Source organism: Mirounga leonina, unplaced genomic scaffold (genome assembly GCF_011800145.1).
Source record: "Mirounga leonina isolate KUSES-001 unplaced genomic scaffold, KU_Mleo_1.0 Mir_200, whole genome shotgun sequence".
In the NCBI taxonomy this organism is placed as follows: Eukaryota; Metazoa; Chordata; class Mammalia; order Carnivora; family Phocidae; genus Mirounga; species Mirounga leonina.
The window spans coordinates 2,945,515-2,967,831 of NW_023270503.1; the positions used below are offsets into that span (position 1 = coordinate 2,945,515).

General features: G+C 53.5%; 1 protein-coding gene across 3 annotated transcripts in view; it reads right to left on the reverse strand.

The window, feature by feature from the left end:
- ABR (ABR activator of RhoGEF and GTPase) overlaps positions 1-22,317 on the reverse strand; it is a 171,888-nt gene that overhangs the window by 39,727 nt on the left and 109,844 nt on the right. For all 3 annotated transcript variants that reach the window (XM_035027633.1, XM_035027634.1, XM_035027635.1), the window contains 9 exons: positions 16,900-17,007; positions 13,900-13,960; positions 9,079-9,131; positions 8,392-8,532; positions 6,255-6,376; positions 4,576-4,741; positions 987-1,109; positions 568-643; positions 17-121 (listed from right to left, as the gene is read on the reverse strand). In XM_035027633.1, coding sequence (XP_034883524.1) covers positions 17-121; positions 568-643; positions 987-1,109; positions 4,576-4,741; positions 6,255-6,376; positions 8,392-8,532; positions 9,079-9,131; positions 13,900-13,960; positions 16,900-17,007 — 955 coding nt within the window. The remainder of the gene's footprint in view (positions 1-16; positions 122-567; positions 644-986; positions 1,110-4,575; positions 4,742-6,254; positions 6,377-8,391; positions 8,533-9,078; positions 9,132-13,899; positions 13,961-16,899; positions 17,008-22,317) is intronic.

The following is a 22,317-nucleotide window of genomic DNA, read 5'->3' on the forward strand; positions in this document are numbered from 1 at the left end:
GGGTTCCAGATCTTACCGTCTTTATTGCTGGTGACGGGAATGTTGTGTACAGTCCTAAGTTTGAAACAGGATCCCGTGAGCACCTGGAGCTCCACACTGCTCAGGACAAAGGCCTGGAGATCTGTAGGAGGAGCCGAGAGGGGAAACTGTCATCACAGATCCACTAGGACCTGCTACTCTTCTCTGGGGGCTACTGCAGGAAACAAAGCTTAGCTCTAGGGGCAGAGTTGGTCACGGGAAGGGAGGGAAAGATTTGTAGGGACATGGGAACAGTCACAGGTGGCTTCCAACTGTGTGTGTGCAACACGGAGAGCAAGAGACAGACAGACAAGCCTGGGCTCTGGGCCCAGGCCTATCGCTAATTTATTCTGTGCCATATGCAAATCACTTAAATTCTTTGGGCCTCAAGTTAAAGTAACATGAGTTCAATGCCACCCGCCTTGGCACCTTACAGAGTGACCGTGAGGGCCGAAGAGAAGACCGTGGACATCAAAGTGCATGGAAACGCAAAAGGCCACTCTTGCCACGGACACCCTCAGAGCAGTGTGGAGGGGGGCGGGACTTTACCCTTCTTCTGTAGCTTCTGAATGGCTTCTCTCCACTCTGACCTCTCATAGTCCGAGGACAGTAGGAACAGGTAGCTCTGAAGAGAGGAGAAGAGAATTCAGTGGGGTGACCGTGTGGCCAAGCACATCCCTGGCTCCTTCTTACCCAGGCGCTCGGAGGCTTGGCCAAGGTGGGAGCTGGGGAGAGCCTCCTTCCCTGGAAGTCCAGGCACCGGGGTGGCAGTGCCGGTGATGGCCAGCAGGGGGCACTGGCTCCACACCAGCAGGGAGAGGGAGTCCGGGGAAGGAGCTGGGGCAGCATCCTCGAGAACTGGGCCCGAGTCCCTGATTCCCCCAGATCATGGACAGGAGCCCTAGAGAACGAGCAGCCCTGGACTGAAGAAGGGGGCCGCCTCTGTCCCATCACCACCCCTTTCTGACCTTTCCATTCCGATTGTGGATCCGAAATGGGATCGTGGGGGAGTTGAGCAGCAGCAAGAACTCATTCTCAAACATCTTCTTTTTCAGGCGCTCGATGGCCCGGCTCTGTCCTTTGTTGGCTTTCTGTGGGGGCCGGAGGGCACAGGTGGTTTCCCTCACCCACTCCACTCCTCACTCGGCAGCTCAAGCACAGCACTTCTTGTGCATTCATCGTGTCTTTTTCTTTTTTTATATTTTATGATGCTTTGACATCTCGGGGGTGCCTAGCTGGCCAGGGAGAAGGCTACCCCTTCCCAGGGCAAGCTGACCCCTAAGCTGGTACATACGTTCCTGTGCACATACCTTTCATATACAAACCAACCAGGCCTGAGTTCATAGCCCCATTCACCAAGCCAATATTCCTCTGCCCGAAATAACCCAGGGCCAGGTAGCAGACAGCTAGGGACCACCCGATAGCCCAGAGTCTGCTGACGTTCTTCTTTTTCTTTTTTTCTTTTTTTTTTTTAAAGATTTTATTTATTTATTTGAGACAGAGAACATGAGAGGGAGGACGGTCAGAGGGAGAAGCAGACTCCCTGCCGAGCAGGGAGCCCGATGCGGGACTCGATCCAGGGACTCCAGGATCATGACCTGAGCCGAAGGCAGTCGCTTAACCAACTGAGCCACCCAGGCGCCCCTGCTGACATTTTTCAAACTCCCAGTCCTAAGCAGTTGCCTCTGCCCTGCTTTCCTTTCCTGCAGGAAACACAATGCAGGCTCTGAGCCATGCTTTCCCCCTGTGCATTCAGCATCCTGACCAAACCTGGTGCTTCCCCTGTGGTCCTGTGTAGGATGATGCACCCCTTCCTCTTGGAAACGGCATTAGCCTAAGCGTGTCATCACTCAGTCACTTCTATAAATCAGATCCTGGGTACCATCAAAATACCTGCTTAAAAACCTCAGACACCTTTCAGCAAAAAGGCCTAAATGCTGGCCTGGCACAAGGGGCCTCCCAAGGCTGGGGCTGGCCTCCGTGCCCAGCCAACTATCCTACCATGCCCCACCCTGCACCCTCCACCTCAGCTGCACCGTATTACTCCTTGTTCTGAAACAAACCCTTAGGTCTCAACCCATGTCCCCCTTCTCCAATTTTTCAAGTTTATATTTTGTGAAAGATCCCTTCCCTTTTAGTAACTGCTATTATGCTTCAAGTTTCAGTTCCAGCGCCAACTTCAAGCTCCTCGATTAGAATTCATCTCTACTGCATTTTTTTACCTACTAGACTAGCAAAATGGTAACAAGTGCTCACAGCCAGTGCTGTGACAGTGTGGGGGAACACTGACTCTCTCACGCTGCTGGGGTGACAGCGTGGGGGAACAGTGACGCTCTCACTGCTGGTGCGGGGGGGTATATAATTGGACACGACCTTTCCAGAAGTAAATCTGGCAATTAGAGCAAGCCCTCTGCCCCAGCCATCCCACTTGTAGGGAAGCTACCAGAGAGAAATAGGAACACAGTCAGGTGTACTGCAGTCTTGCCTGTTAAGAGTAAAGAACCAGAAACAATCTAAATATCTCGTACATCATTGCGCAGCGAAGTGACAGAATAGGACGCAGCTGTTAGAAAGAATCTGATAGATCCAAAGAACTCTAAAATGCACCATTAAGTGAAAAGCTTAAGTTGCAAAATGGCACATATAGTCTAATCTCATTAAAACAAAACAAAAAAATACACACCAGTATAAGCATAGAAGAGTCTAGAAGAATACACGTCAAACTGTTAACAATGGGGGGTGGGTGATAATTTGTAACACTCTGTATGCTTTGGTATTATATTTCTTGTGATAACAAGCCAGTGTTAGGTTGGTGATGAGAACAAAAATAAGCTTTAAAAAAGTATTATTAAAAAAAATCAATCACTGCTTCTTCTGTGACTCAGAGAACAACAATGTGCCTCCCCGGTGACCCTCCTCACATCGTACCACATGCTGAGGTCAGTCATGGGCAAGACAAGGGACTCCTTGAGGTGTCTGGCACACCCCTGCAGTGAGCAGCCAATGGAGCCCAGGAACCGTGGGCTGGACTGAGCAGAAGGCCATGTGTGCACAGCTGGGGCAGGAGGGAGGGGACGAAGTCCACCAGCAACCAGGACCGGGAGAAACAGGCAGGCAGGATGCCCTGGGGTGGGGCCAGTAGAGCTGGGGAGACAGGCTCCATTAAAAGCAGGGTGGGGTGATGCCAGTCAGGAGGAGGACACCTGCGCCCCTCTGGGCAGATGTGCCCCCAGGGAGACCCTCAGTCCTCGGTCATCTCCCTGCCCCAGACACCCTTGGGGTCATTCCTGTGGTCTTCCTCTCCTTCAAAGAGGGATGTCTAAGCTGAAAGGATTCTTAGAAGCCATCTGGTCATGGATTCCTCAACAACTGCTTATAAAGCACCTACTATGTGCCGAGTCCTAGGGACATAGAACTGAGGAAAACAGCATGGTTACTAGAGTTCAAATTCAAGTGGGGAAAAGAGAAAGTGGACTGTGCAATTACAATTCAGGACCAATAACGCAAAGAAAGAGCGGACCCCAGGACTGGAAAGCAGGGCGCCCAACCCAGACGCAGTGGGTACACAGCAGGGAAGGCTCCCAGGGAGGTGAGGCCTAAGCTGAGCCCTTTGTGACATGCGTGGGGAAGCCACCTCCTGGGGGGGCTTTCCTCTAGCCACTGTTTTCAAATATATGAATTTAAGGCTATACATTTTCCTCTAAAGAGTGCTTTGGCCACACCTACGGGTTTTGATATGAGTGCTCTCATTTTCATGCAGTTCTAAATAGTCTGTAGTTTCCATTAGGATTTCCTCTTTACCTTGCAAGTTTTAATTTTCAAGGCATATACTTAACTATACTCCAGTTGTTGATTTCTGATTTCATTGCACTGTGGTCTGTGAACATAACCAGTATGCTATCAATTTTTTTTAGGGGCGGCTGGCTGGCTCAGTTAGTAGAGCGTGTGACTCTTGATCTCAGGGTCATGAGTTCAAGCCCCACGTTCAGTAGAGCTTATTTAAAAAAAAAAAATTACCAAAGAAGTGTTTTTTAAACTTCCAATTTCCTTCTCAGCTTAATACATGATAAATGTGTGTAAATGTTGCCTATGGGCACAAGCTTCTGTGCATTTTCAGATCGAGCAGGAACATGTTAACTGTATTATTCAAAGCCCCTCTCCCCTTATTTGCCTAGTTGATCTGTCAGCTTCTGAGAGGCCCCTCAAGCTCCTTCTCTTGCACTCATCCTGCTTTTCCTTAAGAAGGCCTTCTTCTCTTGCTTTCCTTTTCTGTGGTGCTTGACATACACTAGGAAGCTCCCCGTGACTAACCCTACTAAATTCTGAACACGGACTTCTTGGCCCTCCTTCCATCTGCTTAGTGCTAATGTGCCACCGCCACTCTTTCCCCGAGCATGTACTTGAGGCCTCCTACGCCTACATCCTGTCTCCCTTATCAGACTCTCAAGCCTAGCACCTTCCCCTCCTTCTGCCATCCTGCCACACCTGGTTCAAACGGCCCCAAGGGAAAGGGCCACCCCACCCCCCATCTCAGCTCAGATACCAGGCTCTACTCACCTCCTTCTGGATTTCACTCTTGAGGGCAGAGATCTTCATTTTCATGTCCTCCAGCTCGTGGTCTGGGAAGGGATGCACCTGGGGGCTGGCCTCAGACTCCTCGGGGGATGGAAACACTAGGTCGGCCAGGGGGATGTACCATTTGCAGTCATATTGCTGGTGCTTCCTGCAAACAAGCCAGAGAGAGACATGAGCGAGAGAGAACTTGGCTCTTCAAGCCTGAACTGCCAGAACCAGAAGAACACCTGAGAGGGATTTTTAAAAGAACTTGTCACAGGCAAAAATGATCCGTGTCCTTGAGGAGTCTGAACGGGAAACCCACATGTGGAGAAATGACAGTCAGGGTCTAGGGTCAGGTGGCAGTGAGGGCTCTGGGCCTTGGCCTTGCCAATATTCAGGCCCAGCGGGACTGATGTTTTTAAACACTCCAAACCTCTAACACTTTCCTATTCCCCATCCCATGCTTTCCCCTCCCCCTAGCTGATCTATACTTAGCTCATAGTCATTGTCCTTTGGGATGGAGATGGAATACACATGTTATTTTTAACCCTGATCAATAGAGGTCACGTGGGGGTACTGGGTGGAAGATTATAAAGCCACATCCAAGCCCGGTGGGTACTAGTGCCGTGGGTCGCTAGTAATGTCTGTCACGGGCAGAGGACTAAAGGCATAGATGTGTTTGCTCATTATGACTGCCATCTGTGCTCTAGAATGATCTCATTTGTGATCTCGTTCCAGGGAGTCTCCTCCTTTACTGAAGCGCATACTAACCTCTCCTTCCCTCACCTTCCCCCAGGACGTGGGTTCACCCCTCTCACGCTGGCCTCTTAGTGCTGAGGTGAGCATGAGGCTTGTCCCCCCGGTCAGTGTACTTGGCACACGATAGTCGATAAGGAAATGGAGGTGGAACAATGCGGGAATGAGTACCGCATGATCTTTTCTGCTCGTGGCACAGGGCGGACCCCACTCGCTGGGGGCAGGGACGGAGGTGGAAAGCAGCACTCAGGTCTGACTACGGTTCAGATCCCATCTTCTCTACCTCTAGTCATGCGACCTTGGGCAACTGATTTAACTTTTCTAAGTCTTTCCTCTCCTCTGTGAGTTTTGGGGAAGACTGGAAATCATAGAGTCAAAGCATTTGTCATGGCATCTGGAATGGTGTAAGCACTCAGTAATGACAGCAGATTTAATGAATAGTCACAGAATCGCAGCTAGCAAAAATTTAGAGATGTCTAATAAAAGGAGAGTGCTTAAGTAAATTATGGCATATCCACTTGTAACATCACGCAGGAAAGTAAAAGGATGATTACAAAGATTAGGCAGAGCCTGGGAAAATGCTTATGACGTGAAATGGAAAAAGCAGAGACCAAAATTGGGCATTCACTCTGATTACAAGTACATGAAAAAACATAAGAACATTTAAAAAAACTGGAAGGAAATATAGCAGCAGGAGACCGATGCTTATGTTCAGGTGGGTGATGGGTTTTTCCCCCTATAATTTGGTTATATTATCTTTATAATTAAAAACATGATTTATTTTTAGAAAAAGGATATGTAGTAAAATGAAATTAATTAATCGATTTTTTAAAAGGAAAAACTAAATGCCGATTGCCCCCCATGATAGGAGGCTCCTCAGGGGGCAGAGTCTAGCTCCCTCCCACCCCGCCCCCTGGACTCACCCTGCAGATGTCTTCTTGAGCTTGGCACACAGTAGGACATCTGTAAAGAGGAAGACGTGCCGCAGCTTCCGGGAGCTCTCCGACACTTCCACCAGGAAGCCGTCCTTCACCAGCTGCCGCGTCTGAGGGAGATGGCACACCCACCCCCACCTGCTCAGGGAGAGTCAGTCAGCCCAGGGCCCAGCCTGCACTGGGGGCACCATCCAGCTGGGAGGGGCTGCAGGGAGGGGCCGTGGCACCTGGTGCTTAAGGTCACACAGACACGAGCTTTCTGGTTGTAATCTTGGGCAAGTTCCCTGACCTCTCTGAGTCTCAGTCTTACCATCTGTAAAATGGGGATAATGATGGCTGCCCTGTAATGTCAGATTCATCAAGATGGTATATGTAAAAGAGCCCAATGCCTGGCACACAATATGTGATCAATAAATGGTAGATTTAAGGGTGCCTGGGTGGCTCAGTCGGTTAAGCGTCTGCCTTCGGCTCAGGTCATGATCCCAGGGTCCTGGGATCGAGCCCCGCATCGGGCTCCCTGCTCAGCAGGGGAGTCTGCTTCTCCCTCTCCCTCTGCCCCCGCTCCTGTACTCTCTCTTCCTCATTCTGTCTCTCAAATAATTAAATAAAATCTAAAATAGTAACAATAAAAAAAATTTAAAAAACGGTAGCTTTCTATTTTCCTGCAGCGGTCAACAGCTCTCACCTGGATAGACCCTAGTCCAGAATGACTTGGTTCGTCCACGCTGGGCCATGAACACCGCCCCCACCCACCCCGGGGAATCCCCCAACCCTGCCTAAGAAGTTGATCTTGTTTCAGTTCAACCTTGACCCATAGGCCCTCTCGGTCTGTTTCAGCGGCCCCTGAGTGGATTCTACAGCTGCCCTCAGGTGGATGGGAGACACGGGCTACCTTTGGTGGGGCTGTAGCAGCTGCTGGAGGACCCTGCAGCCATCTCTAACCTGGGTCCTAGATGGATAAGAGCATTCTGCTCCATGCAGAACCTCCAGAGTTTCTGCCCTGACACCCTCACAGCCAGCAGGCTTCTCGGGGGCTGTCACGATCCGTGTCAGCCTTCCCTGTATTATATGTCTTGTGACCTACATATGCTGCAATATGTAGGTGAGCATGGTGGAAGTATCCAGTTAACATGATCTGAAACTGACAGTGCTCTAAACCCTTCGGAGATCTTTCAGATATCCTCGAGTCAAACAAACCAGTGACATTCCAGGCCTTGCCAACCAGGGCTGGGAGTTGCATACGGGGACAGCTCTCTGTGCCCCATTCGTCATGCTCCAGACCCCGTCCCTCATTACTTCCCTCCCCAGGAGACACTGGAGGCTCATAAATGTAATAAAGGAGCATAAACCCAGCCAGTCTTCACTCCTAAATGCCACTTAATTACCTTTCCTGGACAGGAAGCACTGTATAAGCGCCAGGCTGCTGACCCATGTGAGTAACTGTCCCTCCAATTCTTCAAATCGCTTCCCCTCTCTGAGGTACCCCCACCCTTCCACCAAGAAGGGCCCCCAAGGAACTGGAGCTGCTGTACCACATCTGCACCTGGGACATTCCAGCAACCTGGCAGCCTTAGCCACCTCCCGTTGCAGCCTTAGCCACCTCCCGTTCCAGCCTTTCTTACTGTTGGGCTCACTCCCTAGCTCTTACCCCACCTGTTCATGCAGGCTCAGAGCTCCCGCTCTCAGATTCCCTGAGCTCCCTCAGGCTGAGCCATTATCTTCCAGGGGACCCTGAGGGCATCATACCGCCCACAGTGGGGGTTTGCATTCAATAATGCCATAGCCACAGCCCCTGGTTTCCCTGGTCTGGGGGACAATGCACGAGGCCTGCAGACAGATAACCCCAGCTAAAGAATCCAGTTCCAACACGTATGGCCAAGAGACCTTGTGTCAGATCTGCAGAGACTCTAGGCCTCAGTGGATTATATGAAGATTAACGGGACACTGAACGTAAAGCTCCCAGGGCCTGAAGACCTTCTCTTGGCTGGGCATGGGAGATGAGGGTTGGAGAGGCACCGAGGACGGGACAGTGGTGCCCATCTGAGCAGGAGAGCAGGGATGGGTGATGTGGCCTGCTGCGCCCTTCTCCGCCTGGGTGAGAGGCGGGTCTGGGTCCTGAGCTCACCTCCCCCTTGGGAGTTGTGACCGCGGTCCGTCGGGGGTCAATGTCCTCATTGATGCTGGACAGGAAGTTCTGGGAGATGCGGAGGGCATCCTGGAGCAGCGGGTAGTCTGGGTGGTCCACAGGTGTGTGCTTCAGCAGGTCCTGGGAAGGGGTGGGGTGGTGAGTTGGGGGCAGCAGTTCTGGGGCTCAATGAGAAGACAGTGGGGACTCAATCTTCACCAGAGGAATTCCAAGGCGGGGCACTAAGGGACCCATGCTCTAATCTGGTCATCTCTGTGAAATCTGAACTCAAAAGCAGGGGTGAGGGTGAGGGTAGTGGTGCCCCTTTATTACTACTGAGTCATTACTCTTCCCCTGGCGGAGGGAGCCAGGTGGGGTCTCATCTCCCCAGGCAGCTGGGAGAGACACCACTCCACCCACCCACACAGCTACTCCAAGGACCCTGGAGACCATGAGTCTCCACGGCAGCATCTGGCCAAATGTGTGTCGAGCTTCATAGCCAAGCTACACTGGGGCCCTGGCCCGCCAGCATGGTTACCGAGGCCAGGGAGGTGCAGTCAGGGCCCAGGGCCACTCTGCCCAGCTCCCCGAGTGGGCGGTTCTCAGTGACTCCAGTGCCCCCACCCTGGGCTCAGTCTCCCACTGAACTCCTAGCCCCGCTCTGGCCATTCAGGGGCTGACACTTACATGGAGGACCAGGGTGCTCCTGGTGACGCGGTCAATGGGCTTGTAGAGCAGAGCTGTTGGCAAAGGCAGGGAGAAGGACACAGGACAGATGAAATACAGGGAGCAGCTTGACACCTCAGAGATGAGCCTCATCTCTCCACCTGCCTCACTGCCCCAGCACTGGGATGCCAGGTGCAGGCAGCCACAGACCCGTTCTTCCCCAGGGCGGGCCGGACGGCAGCCACATGCAGATATGCAGCACTGGCAGCCCAGGTCCCCTCCCGCCTGCCTCATCTCATCTCCCACCAGACGTGACTTCTCGAAGGGCCATACCACAGGCCTCTCCTTGTCTGACCAGGCTCAGAGCGGATGAAGATGCTCCTCCGTACCCTTAGCCCTGCATCATACAGCTATACCTCGCCTCGCCCCACAGAGCTCTGGCACACTTTGGTCACGCCTGGCACCCCAGAATGCGGGAAGGAGACATGACGCTTTTCCGGGGAAGGTGGCTCCCACACACCCAATCATTCTTATACTCCTCTGGCCCAAGGTCTGGCATCGCCAGCTGGGACCCGCAGGCTTTGTTCTGACTCACACGGGCGACCTCATCTCCATGAGAAGACCCCCCTCCATGCCGTCAAACTCCCCAACAAAACAGGACAAGCTGAGGGCTAGGGAGGCAGGCCAGCTCCTCAGACAAAGCCTCTGCTCTCAAGCAAGTGGCAGCTGAGGGAGCAAAGATTTCCCGAAGGAATTCAGGTGGGGCCTCTGGGAGTGCTGAAGAAGCTGGGGAAAAAAAAAAAAGCAGATTCGGGGGGGGGGCCCATTCCCCACATCCCTTGGCCAACCAGGACAGCAAAGGAGGACTGCTGGGGTTCAGTGGGGACAGGTGGAGCAGCAACTGGCTGACCACACTTCCAAACAAAGCTTCCTGCAAGCAGCTGTGCCTTGCCCCTCCAAACATAGGTGGTTCAGCCTTGGTCCTACCCCTGGATGCCTCTGTCCGCAGGGTCGTGACCTCCATTCTCCTGCCACAGGGGCAGGAAGAGGCAGGATGCTGGTTGTGACAGTCGCAGAGCCGACACTCATGCCCTAGCCAGTCCCCAAACCAAAGAGTCCCCTGAAGCCCTAGATATAAATACCCCATGCATTGCTAAGCAGACACTTTGGGGAACGATCTGCTGGCTCCGGAGAAGATAGAGTCTCAGTGGTAGGCCATGAGCCTTATCTGCAGTCTTTGCTTGGCTGCCCTTTAGAATCACTGGGGGAGCTCTTAAAAGAAACAGCTGCCTGTCCCCCTCTCCCCACCTCATCAATTAAATCCCAATCTCTGCTGGGTGGAACCTGGGTATCAGCATTTTTAAAAAGCTTCTTTGCAGATTCTGATATGTAGCCATGGTTGAAAACCACTGCCTTATGCCAACACACTTCCCATGACTTATCTGTAGCCCCTTCTTAACGTGACAATTGCTAGAGACCCTCCCCATGGTCTATGGGAGCTCAAAGGAACAGGACCAGCCTTGGGGTATCCTGGGGCAGTGAGGGTAGAGCCCAGGGCGTGGGGGAGGGGGCCCGTACTGACATTATTTAGAGCACCCACCTGTGGCTTAGCTCATGTTCAGGGAACCCGAGAACCCCAAAGACCCAGGAGAAAGTGCAAGTTCAGCAGGCTCCTTCCAGGGTGGGCCCCGGAGTTCCAGCTCAGGGCAAAGCTGATACTGCAGTGTCAGCTCCCTCTGTCCCTCTCTCAAGTCCCAGGAGGAAGAGGTTTCTGACTAAGCTCAGCGGTCTGCACAAATGGTGGGTAGGGTTTCAGACGGGTTACTGATACGCCTGCGGTCACCTCGAGTCTACCTGACTGGGGATGTGGAATGAGAGCCCACGTTGGGGGAGAACAGCTAGGAGGAAAGGTAGGGGGGAGGGGAACTCAGGGAGAGGGCTCTGGGGCCACAGTCAGATAGGCAGGGAAGAAGGGGAGGAAGAGCCACCCCAATTGTTCCGTCGGGTCCCCCGGACAACGCAGGGTGAGGAGCCCACCCTTCCCCCTTCATCTGTCCCACGGCTCCAGCAGTCCGGGCTGCTTCCTGCCCCCTGCTTCCCCTACCCTCCCTTCTCCTCACCATGCCATTCCTGTTCTGGGAGACAGACACCATTCACCAAGTTGCAACACCTGTCTCCCCACCTCCTCCAGGAAGCCTTCCCTGACCAGGACTTCTGCAAATAATACCCACAGTGCCTGAAAGTCAGGCCACTGACATGAGCAAGCTGGCCTCTCTGTAGTTTGCTGGGTACTTAGTCTGTGTCCAGTGGCACTAATATGTGCTATTTCCTCTGATTAAAAAGAGAAGCAATTATCACTAGCCCCATTTTACAGATGAGGAAACCTCTCTAAGGCACAGAGAAGTTACATAACTTGCTCACAATAAAAAAGCTGTAAATGGCGGCTGGGTTTTGAATGTAGGCCTACCCGTGCTCTTAACTTTGAGCTGTCTTCTTTGGTATGGGAGGGCAGCATCTGCAAAAGCTCAGTGACTCTTGGGAGGATCCTTGGAAAGATTCACCAGGAAGAAGTGGGTAAGCTGGCCTCTTTTGCTACCAAGGTGAGCCCCCTCCTTGGGGGCCTGGATCACACAAGACTTCCTTTTGCATGCCACCCCCAGCATCTGGCTCAGAGACCTGCAGAGTGGGTGCTCAGCAAATAACCATTAAGCCAGAGTGAGCCCCAAGTACAGAATCCCCCACCCTGGGGCCCCCAGAAGCAGCATCCCTTGGAGGGGCTGAGAAGATTCTAAACAGTGTGGTTGGTAAGGGCTTGTTCTCTCCTCCCTCCCCACTTTGAAGCTGACTTCAAAGACAGTATCACAGGGACCAAAGAAACACTAAACTCCAGTCCCAGGTCTGTTTCACTAATACTAAACTCCCTTTTGGGAAGGGAAGAGGAAGCCAAGGGCCAACCGCACTTCTTTTTTAAGGAGGCAGAGTTGAGACCTGACCCACTCCTAGGCCAGACCAAAAAGAGCATTTCTCCTCTGATCTTCGAACAGGCCCATTTCAAGTCCATCTCTCCTCTTGAGCCCGGCCTGTCAGAATCTGAGCCGACAGGTGGGGGCACAGGCCAGCTTCTGGCCAGTAACTAGAGTTCCCACAGCTGTCCTGCTGGGGCAGCTGGAGAGGGGCTGCCTCAGGGGTTCCTCCATTAAGAGCGATCCTCGACCTGGGAGGGCCTGAGCAGGTAAGCAGACAACAGCCCCTCCTGCACAGTGTCCTCTGAGAAAGAGCCTAGGAAACCTCATCATTTCTTCTCCAGCAAACTGCCACCCCCCTCCGTTCAGCCTTCACCAAGGAGCTCCAGGTTACCACGGAGATGTGAAGGCAAAGTGACTGAGAGGGTGCAGACAAAACGCCTGGTGGGAGGGAAGAAGGTCCTAAAACCAGCCGCCTGCCACTCCAACACACCGGGGCCCAGGGCAGCCGGCCCCTGGAGGCAACACTTGACCCTCCGCCTCTGCCAAAGACAGCTTGGGTCATCCCTAAAGCACTTCTTGCCTCAGAGGGCAGTGTCCGCTTCCAGACACCTCCTTGCTTAGGTATGCTTCGGCCCCCGCTGAGCTAGAGCCCGGCCGACAGCACGCACCTGTCCCAGGTCCCCCTTGCTGAGGTTGCTGCACAGAGGCCGCCCCAGGTCCCTTCCACTGACCGGTGGGTGTGTGACCTTCACAAAGCAGTGGCCTGCCACGCCCCCCTCTCCCACCAGCATGCACCAAATGCCGGGACCTTAGCTTGAGGGTCTCCTGTGGCTACAAACAACCCCCTGGGAGCAGCCCAGTTCCGTCCTGCTCCCCCAACCTCGGCCACCTCGGTTCTGAGGAGAGAATGTCTCGAAGGCACAATACCCTGGCGGCTCAAGCTCCTCTCCTCTCTCCGGAAACAAAGAAACTCCCAACTTGTCCCTCCAGCAGGGGCTAGCGCCCCCCTGGGCCGAGACCCCGCTGCCCAGACCAGATGCCCTGGTCTGACCGGCCCCTGCTGACCCCCCTCCAGCCCCAGGGCTGCCATGCCTGCAGGCACAGCCTTGTCACTTTCTCTCCTTAACAGCATCTCCAGGAAGTTGCCCACTGCCTCCCAAGCTAAGCCTTGGGGAGGGGGTGCCTGGACGCTTGCAGCCTGGCCCTTCCATTTCCAAGCCACCCTGCCCCCGGCGGCCCCAGACTTCAACTCCAGGCCGGAAGCTGGCCAGAACAGGGGCAAACACAGGTCCAGCCACTTGCACCCCCTCCCTTCCCTGCCACCCCCCCCGCTCCGCCCCACCTTGCCGGCCACATGCCAGCCCACTCCAGCCAGCCCCCAGAGGTGGGAAGCTCTGGGAAGCTACACCACCTCCCGGGAGAGGGGGCCTGGGTTACCATAGGTGCAGTTACAGCAGAAGCGAACGATGAGGAGAATTTCCATGGCAGCCTCCGTCCCAGCGGCTGGAGCTTGTGGCCATCGCTCGGTGGCTCCCATCAGCAGCCCGGCCACTCAGCCACCTTGCCCGCTGCTGCACAGCCTGAACCAAGCAGCCGCTTCAGAGCGCTCCTCTAGCAGGGGGAGGGGCGGGGAGGGGAGGCGCGCGGGGAGAGGAGGAGGGGAGCGCGCTGCCTGCTGGCATCCTAAGGAGGAGCACGTTTGTAGCTGGCCGGCTGCCTAGGGACAGAGGCTGGATTCCTCGCGTTTGTGCACACCACACACACACACACACACACACACACACTCTGCCATGCACATGCTCACACAAGCAGGGCACCATAGTCTACAAAGCAGACAAAGGAAGGTGACGATTATCCAGCCCGCTCCCCAGAGTACCTTCCATAGTGACTGACGTGTGGCTGTCCTTGGAGTCCTTGGGACCTTTCACTTTGAGTTCCTGCCGAGCAGAGGGGAGGAATCACTATATGGCCCGTCCCTGGAACGTCCCCATCGCCCATTGCCCATCACCCATCGTAGGCAGAGCAGGAAGAAGCGCTCTGAAACCCAGGGTGCAAACAGGAGGACAAAGACCAAAGCACAGGTCTCCCCGACTCACTGACTCCAGACTCCCTGTGCCACACCCATGATCTCCTGGACCCCCTGCAGTACCGAGGAGGCTGGGGGTAGGCGGGAAGGAGGGGCTCTGGGTACCAGAGAGGTCTGGAGCAATGGCGCTCCTCGGACACACCCCCTAACGCCCCTCCCTGGTGACTCCAAGGGCCTTAGAGAGAGGTGGCAAGAGCGGGATCCCCCAGCAGCAGCCAGTATTTAGGGGTCTGTCCACCATCAGCCCGGGGTACATGGGATTTCAGAGGACAAACAGCAGGTGTACCAGCACCTTATGGCGTGAGCAGCCCTGGAGATAAGGAGCAAGGGGTCCTGCGCACCTGGGGCAGAGACTGAGCTCCACAGGGCAGTCCCACCTAGATCCTACCCCGATTGAGAGGGATTCACCCAGCCCCCAACCCCACCTGCCACCCCCACCCATAGCCTGTGCTAGCCTGTGCTAGCTAGCATCAGGGAGGAAACTGCAAGCGAGGAAGAGGCCACACCCCTCCTGGTCCCCAAGCAAAGTGACCCGGAGTGAGCACCGGAAAGGGACTCTAGAGATTGCTTATCTGATCCTCTTTTCTCTGTCTTTAGAGAGGTTCCAGCTCTAGCCCTGTCCACAGACCCACCACTAGGGCCCGCAACTGGAGCTCTAACGCAACCCCCACTTGCAGGGCAGAGTGCACGGAGGGGGCCTCCAAGTGGGGCGTCAGCAGGGAGGCCAGGGTGAGGGGAGGCCAAGGTCAGGAACCCAGGGGATGTTGCCTGCTCTGCCTGGGAGGGGGGACATGCCCAGACAGCAGGAGCTCCACATTTCCTACTCCTGCCTCAAGCTGTTTCTGGACAGAGAAAACCCTAGGGACTGAGCTTGGGGGTTGGGGTGGGGAGAAGGGTCCCTGGCGGGTGTGTCCCTGGTGGGTGTCTGGATTCCTGGCTTCAGGAAACTTGCCTCCGTGCCCCCCTCCAGTGTAGCCTAGAGGTATGACATCGCTCCGGCTGCAGAGAAGGGCCCTAATTGCAGTAATTAAGTAGAAATGCCAGAATGAAGCGACAGCGTCAGCGCATGAGTCAGGGTGAGAAGCCACCTGGCAGCAGGCCAGGGGGCCAGCTCTGCCGCTGGGGCCAGCAGGCTGGGAGAGGGACTCGGGAGGAGTGCAGGGGTTTCTGCCGACCAGAGAATGGGCAGTCAGCCTAGGCTAAGAGGAGGCTCACCACTCTCTGGACCAGACATGACCCTGGGCAGCCTTGGACACATACTAAGCGGATCCAGTTTGTTCCCAGGGAGGCCTGGGAGCCAGGAGGGGAAGCACCATTTCTCCGCCCTTGTGACTCCACGTAGAGGGAACTTCCCCACCCACCTCCGTCCATCCTCCCAGGCACAGGGTGACTCACCTGATGGCTGCAGCTGGGAGAAGAAGAAACAGAGCTTAACTCCCTGTTTCTATCCCCGGTAGATGTGTTTCATTGTGGAGGGCAAGTGTTAGCAAGCCCAGTGTGCCTACAGATCCAAGTCCACATTTTTCCAACCTGGCTTTTACTAGTAATCGAGCTGACATTTTCATCTCCCTCTGTCCAACTCATGTGCTGCCTCTCAGCTGATTCCAAACTGGAGCAGAACCCATAACCCCAGGAGTCTCACCAACACTACCCTGCATCCCACCAATTTTTCTAGCATCAGAGCGGAGATGGGAAAGCAAAGGGTCCGGAGAGGCCCGTAAGGCCAAATTTCCAAAGCTGCACAAGGAGCCCTCCCTGCCCTGGAACCAGAGGTTCTCTTGCCCCAAGCTTGGAGCTGGGTCTGTGACTGCCAAGGCCAGCAGCTTGGGGAGCTCACGGAGATGCTTTCGGCCCAAGACGGAGGCTGGGCTGTGCTCCTGGAGGAGATTAGAGCTCCTCCCTGCCACTTCCTGAAGAGGCAATGGCAGCCAATGACACAGCTTTGCCCTGCAGAGGAGCACGGGAGGAAGGCTTGGCTGCACCAGCAGGGACAGGCAAGCTTCCAGCCAGAGAGTGTAGGGCTGCTTCTCCCAAACGGCCCTGGTCCTCTCTCTGTCGTGCAATTGTAAGGATCTTAAACGACCACCTAGTCCAGACCTCTTCCAATCTTTCTGATCATAAAAATCACCCGGGAAGGTTGTTAAAAATATAAACTCCTGGGTCCCACCCCAAACTCTCTGAATTAAAGCTCCAAGGAAGGTGTCTGGAGATCTGCATTTTAAACAGTGCCCCTGGTGGTTCTTATCAAGCAAGCTGGGGGTGAGCTGAAGAATCCAGACACCCCACTTGACAGAAGAGGAAATAAGGCCACGAGAAGGGAAGTGACTGGCTCAAGGTCACCACAGTGTGTGAGAATACTGCTTTTTTTCTTTTTTGTCTCCTCTGTTCTAATACAGAATAACCTAAATAGAATAACAAAATCAAACACATTGTTATTCTTATATTAAGAGGGAAAATATCAAGGGGCGCCTGGGTGGCTCAGTTGGTTGGGCGACTGCCTTCGGCTCGGGTCATGGTCCTGGAGTCCTGGGATCGAGTCCCGCATCGGGCTCCCTGCTCGGCGGGGAGTCTGCTTCTCCCTCTGACCCTCCTCCCTCTCATGCTCTCTGTCTCTCATTCTCTCTGTCTCAAATAAATAAATAAAATCTTTAAAAAAAAAAAAAAAGAGGGAAAATATCAAGTGTGAGAAAGCAAATGTCAGTCTAGGTTGTTACCCTCAGGGGAACCATTTCCCTAACCGGCAACAGGCCTGGAGGCTGGAAGGCAGGGGCTGTGCAGGGAGCTGCCCACCTCAGAGATCTTCTGGAACTGGTTATTGGATTGGCTGCACTTCTCAGCTGTCTCCAGAGCGACTTTGTAGTTATCCACAAACGCTTTGTACACGCCAAGCTGGCTGGCCTGCAGGGAGAAGAGGAGAGAGAAGGGAGGGCAGTGGGATGGGAGAGAGGATTAATGAATGGATGAAAGCGTAAGCAGGGCACCTGGAGCTCCCTTAGCACTTGGAACCTCTAACTTTGCTCCAAAGGGCTACGCTGGAACAGAGGGGAAAGGCAGGATGAACATACTACAGTATCCCTTTGAACTTGACAGTTTCCATGGAAACCAGCTCAGCCAATAAGGTTAACAAGAGGGTACTGGGGGTTGGGGGGAGCAGGGGGCAGGGCCTTTGTTGGCACGCTAGAAATTCAACAGCATTTGGCTTTATTTAGCATCATAAAGGTCTCCCAGGGTTTGAAGCCCCTTAAGGCCTCACACGTCTTTCACATCCTGGACTTAGCTGGAGCAGGGAGGGCACACGTGGCCTGCTCAGTACCCCACTCCCCGTGCTGAGTGTAAGGCACAGCATTTAAAGGTGCAGTCCCGGGGGCACCTGGCTGGCTCAGGCAGTGGAGCATGCGACTCTCGATCTCGGGGTTGTGGGCTCGAGCCCCACGCTGGGTGTACAGATTACTTAAAAAAGAGGTGCAGTCCCCACTTCCCTTGGCCTCTCTCAGTTCCTGTCCCCTCATCCTCAGCCTCTTAAGGAGCCAGAGACCCTACCTGCCTCAGTACACATTTACATGTCGCTCTGAACCTAACCCAAATTTAATTCCTCAAATATTTATGGAAAGTCTTCCTGTGCTTTGCATATGCATTTCCTCTTGAGAGAGTAAAGGGTGGAAATGTGAATTAAAAGCACAGTGAGATACTATTTCATCCCCATCAATCTGGCCCAAATTTAAAAGTCTAATGATATCAAGGGTTGGCAAGAATGCAGGGGAAATTAGAGCTTTTATAGACTGCTTACGGGGATGTGAGGCCTGTTATTTGGACAGTAATTTGTCAATAAGTGATAAAGCCGAAAATATGCACAGCTTGGCCTACTCCTTAGCAAATCCACTTCTACATACAAACCCCAGAGCTCTGGGGTCCCGTTCAGGAGTCAATCACTACCTGTGGCAGGTGAGCACCTGAAATGTGGCTAGTCCAAATTGCGATGGGGGGGTGGGGGTGGTGTGTGTGTGTGTGTGTGTGTGTGTGCGCGCGCACGCGTGCGCTTTAGAGAGGGAGATGGGGCAGAGGGAGAGGGAAAGGGAAAGAGAGACTCTTAAGCAGTCTCCACGCCCAGCTCGGAGCCGGACACAGGGCTCAATCTCACAACCCCAAAATCATGACCTGAGCCGAAATCAAAAGTTGGACGCTTAACCGACTCAGCCACCCAGGTACCCCGAGTTGTGCTCTAAGTATAAATACACACTGGATTTCAAGGGCTTAGTATGTAAAAGAGAATGTAAATTATCTTATTAATTTTTAAATATTGATTACGTGTTGAAATGACAGCATTTTGGATCTCTTGGGCTAAATACACATTTTTTAGAAATACATTTCTAGGGCGCCTGGGTGGCTCAGTTGGTTAAGCGACTGCCTTCGGCTCAGGTCATGATCCTGGAGTCCCGGGATCGAGTCCCACATCGGGCTCCCTGCTCGGCGGGAGTCTGCTTCTCCCTCTAACCCTACCCCCTCTTGCGCTCTCTCTCTAAAAAAAAAAAATAAATAAAATAAAATAAATAAAATAAAAAATAAAAATACATTTCTAAAATTAATTTCATGTACTTATTTTTACTTTTAAGTATAAGGCTACTAGAAAATTTAAAATTATATATGTGGCTCGCATTATAGTTCTGCTGGAAGCACTTCTCTAGAGAAACTTGCATATGTATGTACCCAAGGAGATGTGAGCAAGGGAATTCACTGCTTCACTCTTCCTCCTGTGGAAAGACTGGTAACAGATGCTCACAAAGAGGGGAATTCATACTCACACAGTTAAATGAATGAACGAGATCTATGGGTAGTAATACTGACCAGTTCCTAAGCAAATGTTGATCGAATTGCAAAATACATAAAATCCATACATTTAAAAAGTACATGTAATGCCATAAAAAGATACAGATACATAATAAAAATACAAACTGCAGCCCAAGAAGGCAACACACCAAATTCATTCCAGTAGCTGCTTCCGGGCTAAGCAGAAGGGCACAGGGAAGGGAGAGAGACTTCATCTATAATGCTTTGTTTCTTGATTAAAAAGTCTTTCTATCTTCAGAACTTAACAACCCTTAATTCCGGGAGAGGAGGGCACAGTTGTTTGCTACATGTATTCTCTAGAATTTCTGGTTTAAATATTTTGCAATGAAGCAGCAAAGGAGGTTCAGCTGCTATTGGGCTTCCTCCGGGGATTCCACCACAGTGCTGGGGAAAGCAGGCTGCCCGTGAGACCCACCCTGGACCACTCTGCTTTTTGCAGAATCCTTGTGCTCCTCCAGATCCCAAAGAGGTGGGGCAGGTGGAAGATGGCAGGCAGGAAGGTGGCAGGTGGGGGGCCAGGAAGGCCAGAGAGGAAAATGAGAACTGGGATGCTTGCAGAAAAGCCAAGGCCAGAGCTGTGCAGATCTCAGCCCCAGACGGGCCAGACTTGGCAAAGATGAAAAATCTGGGGGGAAGTGCAGGAAGGGATGAATTCAATTGCTTTTCCAGGGGGAGTACTGGCCCCCCGGTGTCCCAAGCTACAGGGGAGGTGCTAGACAGTTGCTTCCTAAACCAAAATAAAAATCATTGCTTTTCTTCTTCTGGGGATGTGCTCTCCTTGTCCCCCTTTTGCATAAGAACATAAGGGCTGGCTGCCCAGGTTGGAACACTATCTCCCATCCCACGGCCCAAGGGGGTAGCAGGAGGGGAGTCAGCGCAGGAGCCACCTCTGCAGAAGGCCCGTGCACAGGGTCACTGACCATCCCAGGCGCTGCCATCTCCGCGGCGTAGCCCCATCTGTAGAGCCTGAGGCCCGGCCTGCCACGGCCATTAACTGCCAAGTGGAGGTTGCTTGGAAAACAGCAGCCTGGCACTGGGGTGATCTCATAAAACAAATAGCAGAGATGCTAATTCCCTTCCCTCAGTAATGGAGACCAGCTGAAAATAAACTACCTCCAGATGCCTGGACCGCCTAGGCTCCTCCCCGGCCCTCCTAGGCCTGCAGTTCCAGGGGCTGCGGGTAGCAGTTCACGCTGCTGGGGGGAGGGAAGGGAGGTAGCAAATTCACGACCCGGGGCCTGCGTAGCTGAATGGGGGACCCTGGTGACAGCAGGGTCCGAGTGACCAAGATAAACTGGACAGCCAGTGGAAAAATCCACTGTGCTCTGGCCTATGCGCCCCACCCCCGCCTCTGGTTTGCTCCCTTATGCCCTCCCGAGGGCTGATCAGCTCAGGCTCCTGGGACCAGGCCAGGAGTGATGACTGGGTATGCACGGTCCCTGAACTGGGGCAGGTACTCCGGGGCTGCTGGACCCAGGAGCGTGGGGTTCCCCTGCAATACCACCTTCTGGGGTGCCTCTTGCTAACCACAGCAACAACGACGACGATCGTGGCAGTAGTGATGGAAATAACAGTAATGCTAATGGCTGACTATTGAGTATTTACTAAATGACTCTGTTCTGGGCCCGATTCCAAGCACTTTCCAGGTATTAACTCACATAGTCCTCACAACAGTTCAATGAGGTAACTACTATTATTATCCTCTTTTTTTACAGATGAGGAAGCTGAGTCACAGAGAGGTTGTGCCCAAAGTCACAGGTTTAATCTGTGGCAGAGCCAGGATTCAGTCAGCTGTGGCCGGGGCGCCTGGATGGCGCAGTCGGTTAAGTGTCTGACTCTTGCTTTTGGCTCAGGTCATGATCTCAGGGTTGTGAGATGGGAGCCCCGCTTTAAGCCCCACATCGGGCTCCGCACTCGGCGCAGAGTCTACTTGGGAGTCTCTCTCCCTCTCCCTCTGCCCCTCCCCACCTCCGTGTGTGCGCTCCATCTCTCTCTCTCTCTCTCAAATAAATAAATAAATCTTAAAAAACAAACAAACAAAAACCCCAAAGTCAGCTGTGGCTCTAGAAGCTATATTTGTCCCTACAACACTGCTGGCCTCTTGGGACACAGACCTCAGGCCCTGTGATGTCCCCCTCAATGCCTTCCAATTTCTCCCTAGTCACAGTGGTCAAGGTCATGGTGCGTTCGTTCATTCGTTCGTTCGTTCATGTATTGACTGCGGGGCTGGTTCTGGGGTCTACTGATGAAGAAAATACAGTCTGTTCTCCCAGAGCTTATGGTTTTAGGGACACAGGAGGTTACTGGGTTCACTGAGGGGATAAGCATAGGGGCTGCATTTGAAGGTTGGGGGAAGGCTTCTCCAAGGAAGTCACTTCTAAACTGGAAGCAGTTGGGGAAGGACATTTCAGGCAGCCAGAGCTGCAAGAACAGAGAGGTCAAGAGTGTCTGCTCCATGAACTGAGAATAGAAAGTTCAGGGTCAGGAAGCACAAGGACAGGGGAAGCAGTAGCTAGAGGCAGCCAGAGGCCTGGACAGAGGCCAGCATGCAAAAGGTCTCATAAGCCATTCCTGGCATTTATCCAACAGGCAAGGGGGAGCCACTGAAGGGATTTAAGTAGGGGACAAGCAAGGTCTGGTCAAGGGTTCGGATAACTCTCTTCTGCTGCTAGGTAGAGGTCGGGGGCTGATGGGGATGAGGGCCTGGAGGTAGAAGCCACTCCTGAGGTGAAGGCACCAGAGGCGGCGGGGAGAGGTAGACAGCAGTGAGCATCCTCTGGAAGTGGGGATGGGGAAGGGGGTGGGGCAGGGGAGGTGCCAAGGACTAGTCCAAGGGAGTCATGGATGGACGGGGGTTGGGACGGTGGCAGCACCCACAGACACAGAGGCAGGAAGAAGAGCAAAGAACTTCCAAGACAATAAGTTCAGTTCTGAACATGCTGTGAGCTTGAGGGCCTAGGAGTGAGTATCCAAGCAAGAGTTTTCTCCAGTGTAAGGAAAGTACAGGCCTGTCCATTCAACCAGTCCCACCACTGCAGAGGAGCTAAAGGAGAGGGGCTGCTCCCTGCCCACCACCATCCACACCCAGAGAACAAAGACCACGGACCGGCAGTCTCCTTGCTGCCTCCTGGGCTGGCAGAAGTTATGGGCAGGGAAAGATCAGGGAAGAGTGGAGTTGGGGGCGCCATGGGTCTGACCTAGGGGGTCCTCCAGGGGACACAGCCAGAGACAGTCTCAGAGCTAGGCCTAGGGCCCCACAGAGCAGAGGCCCAGGCTTTCCCCCAGGACTCAGAAATGACCCAGGCCTTCAAGGAGGCCAAGAAGGCTGGGGATGCCTGGACGTCTCCCAACACCACCAGCTCC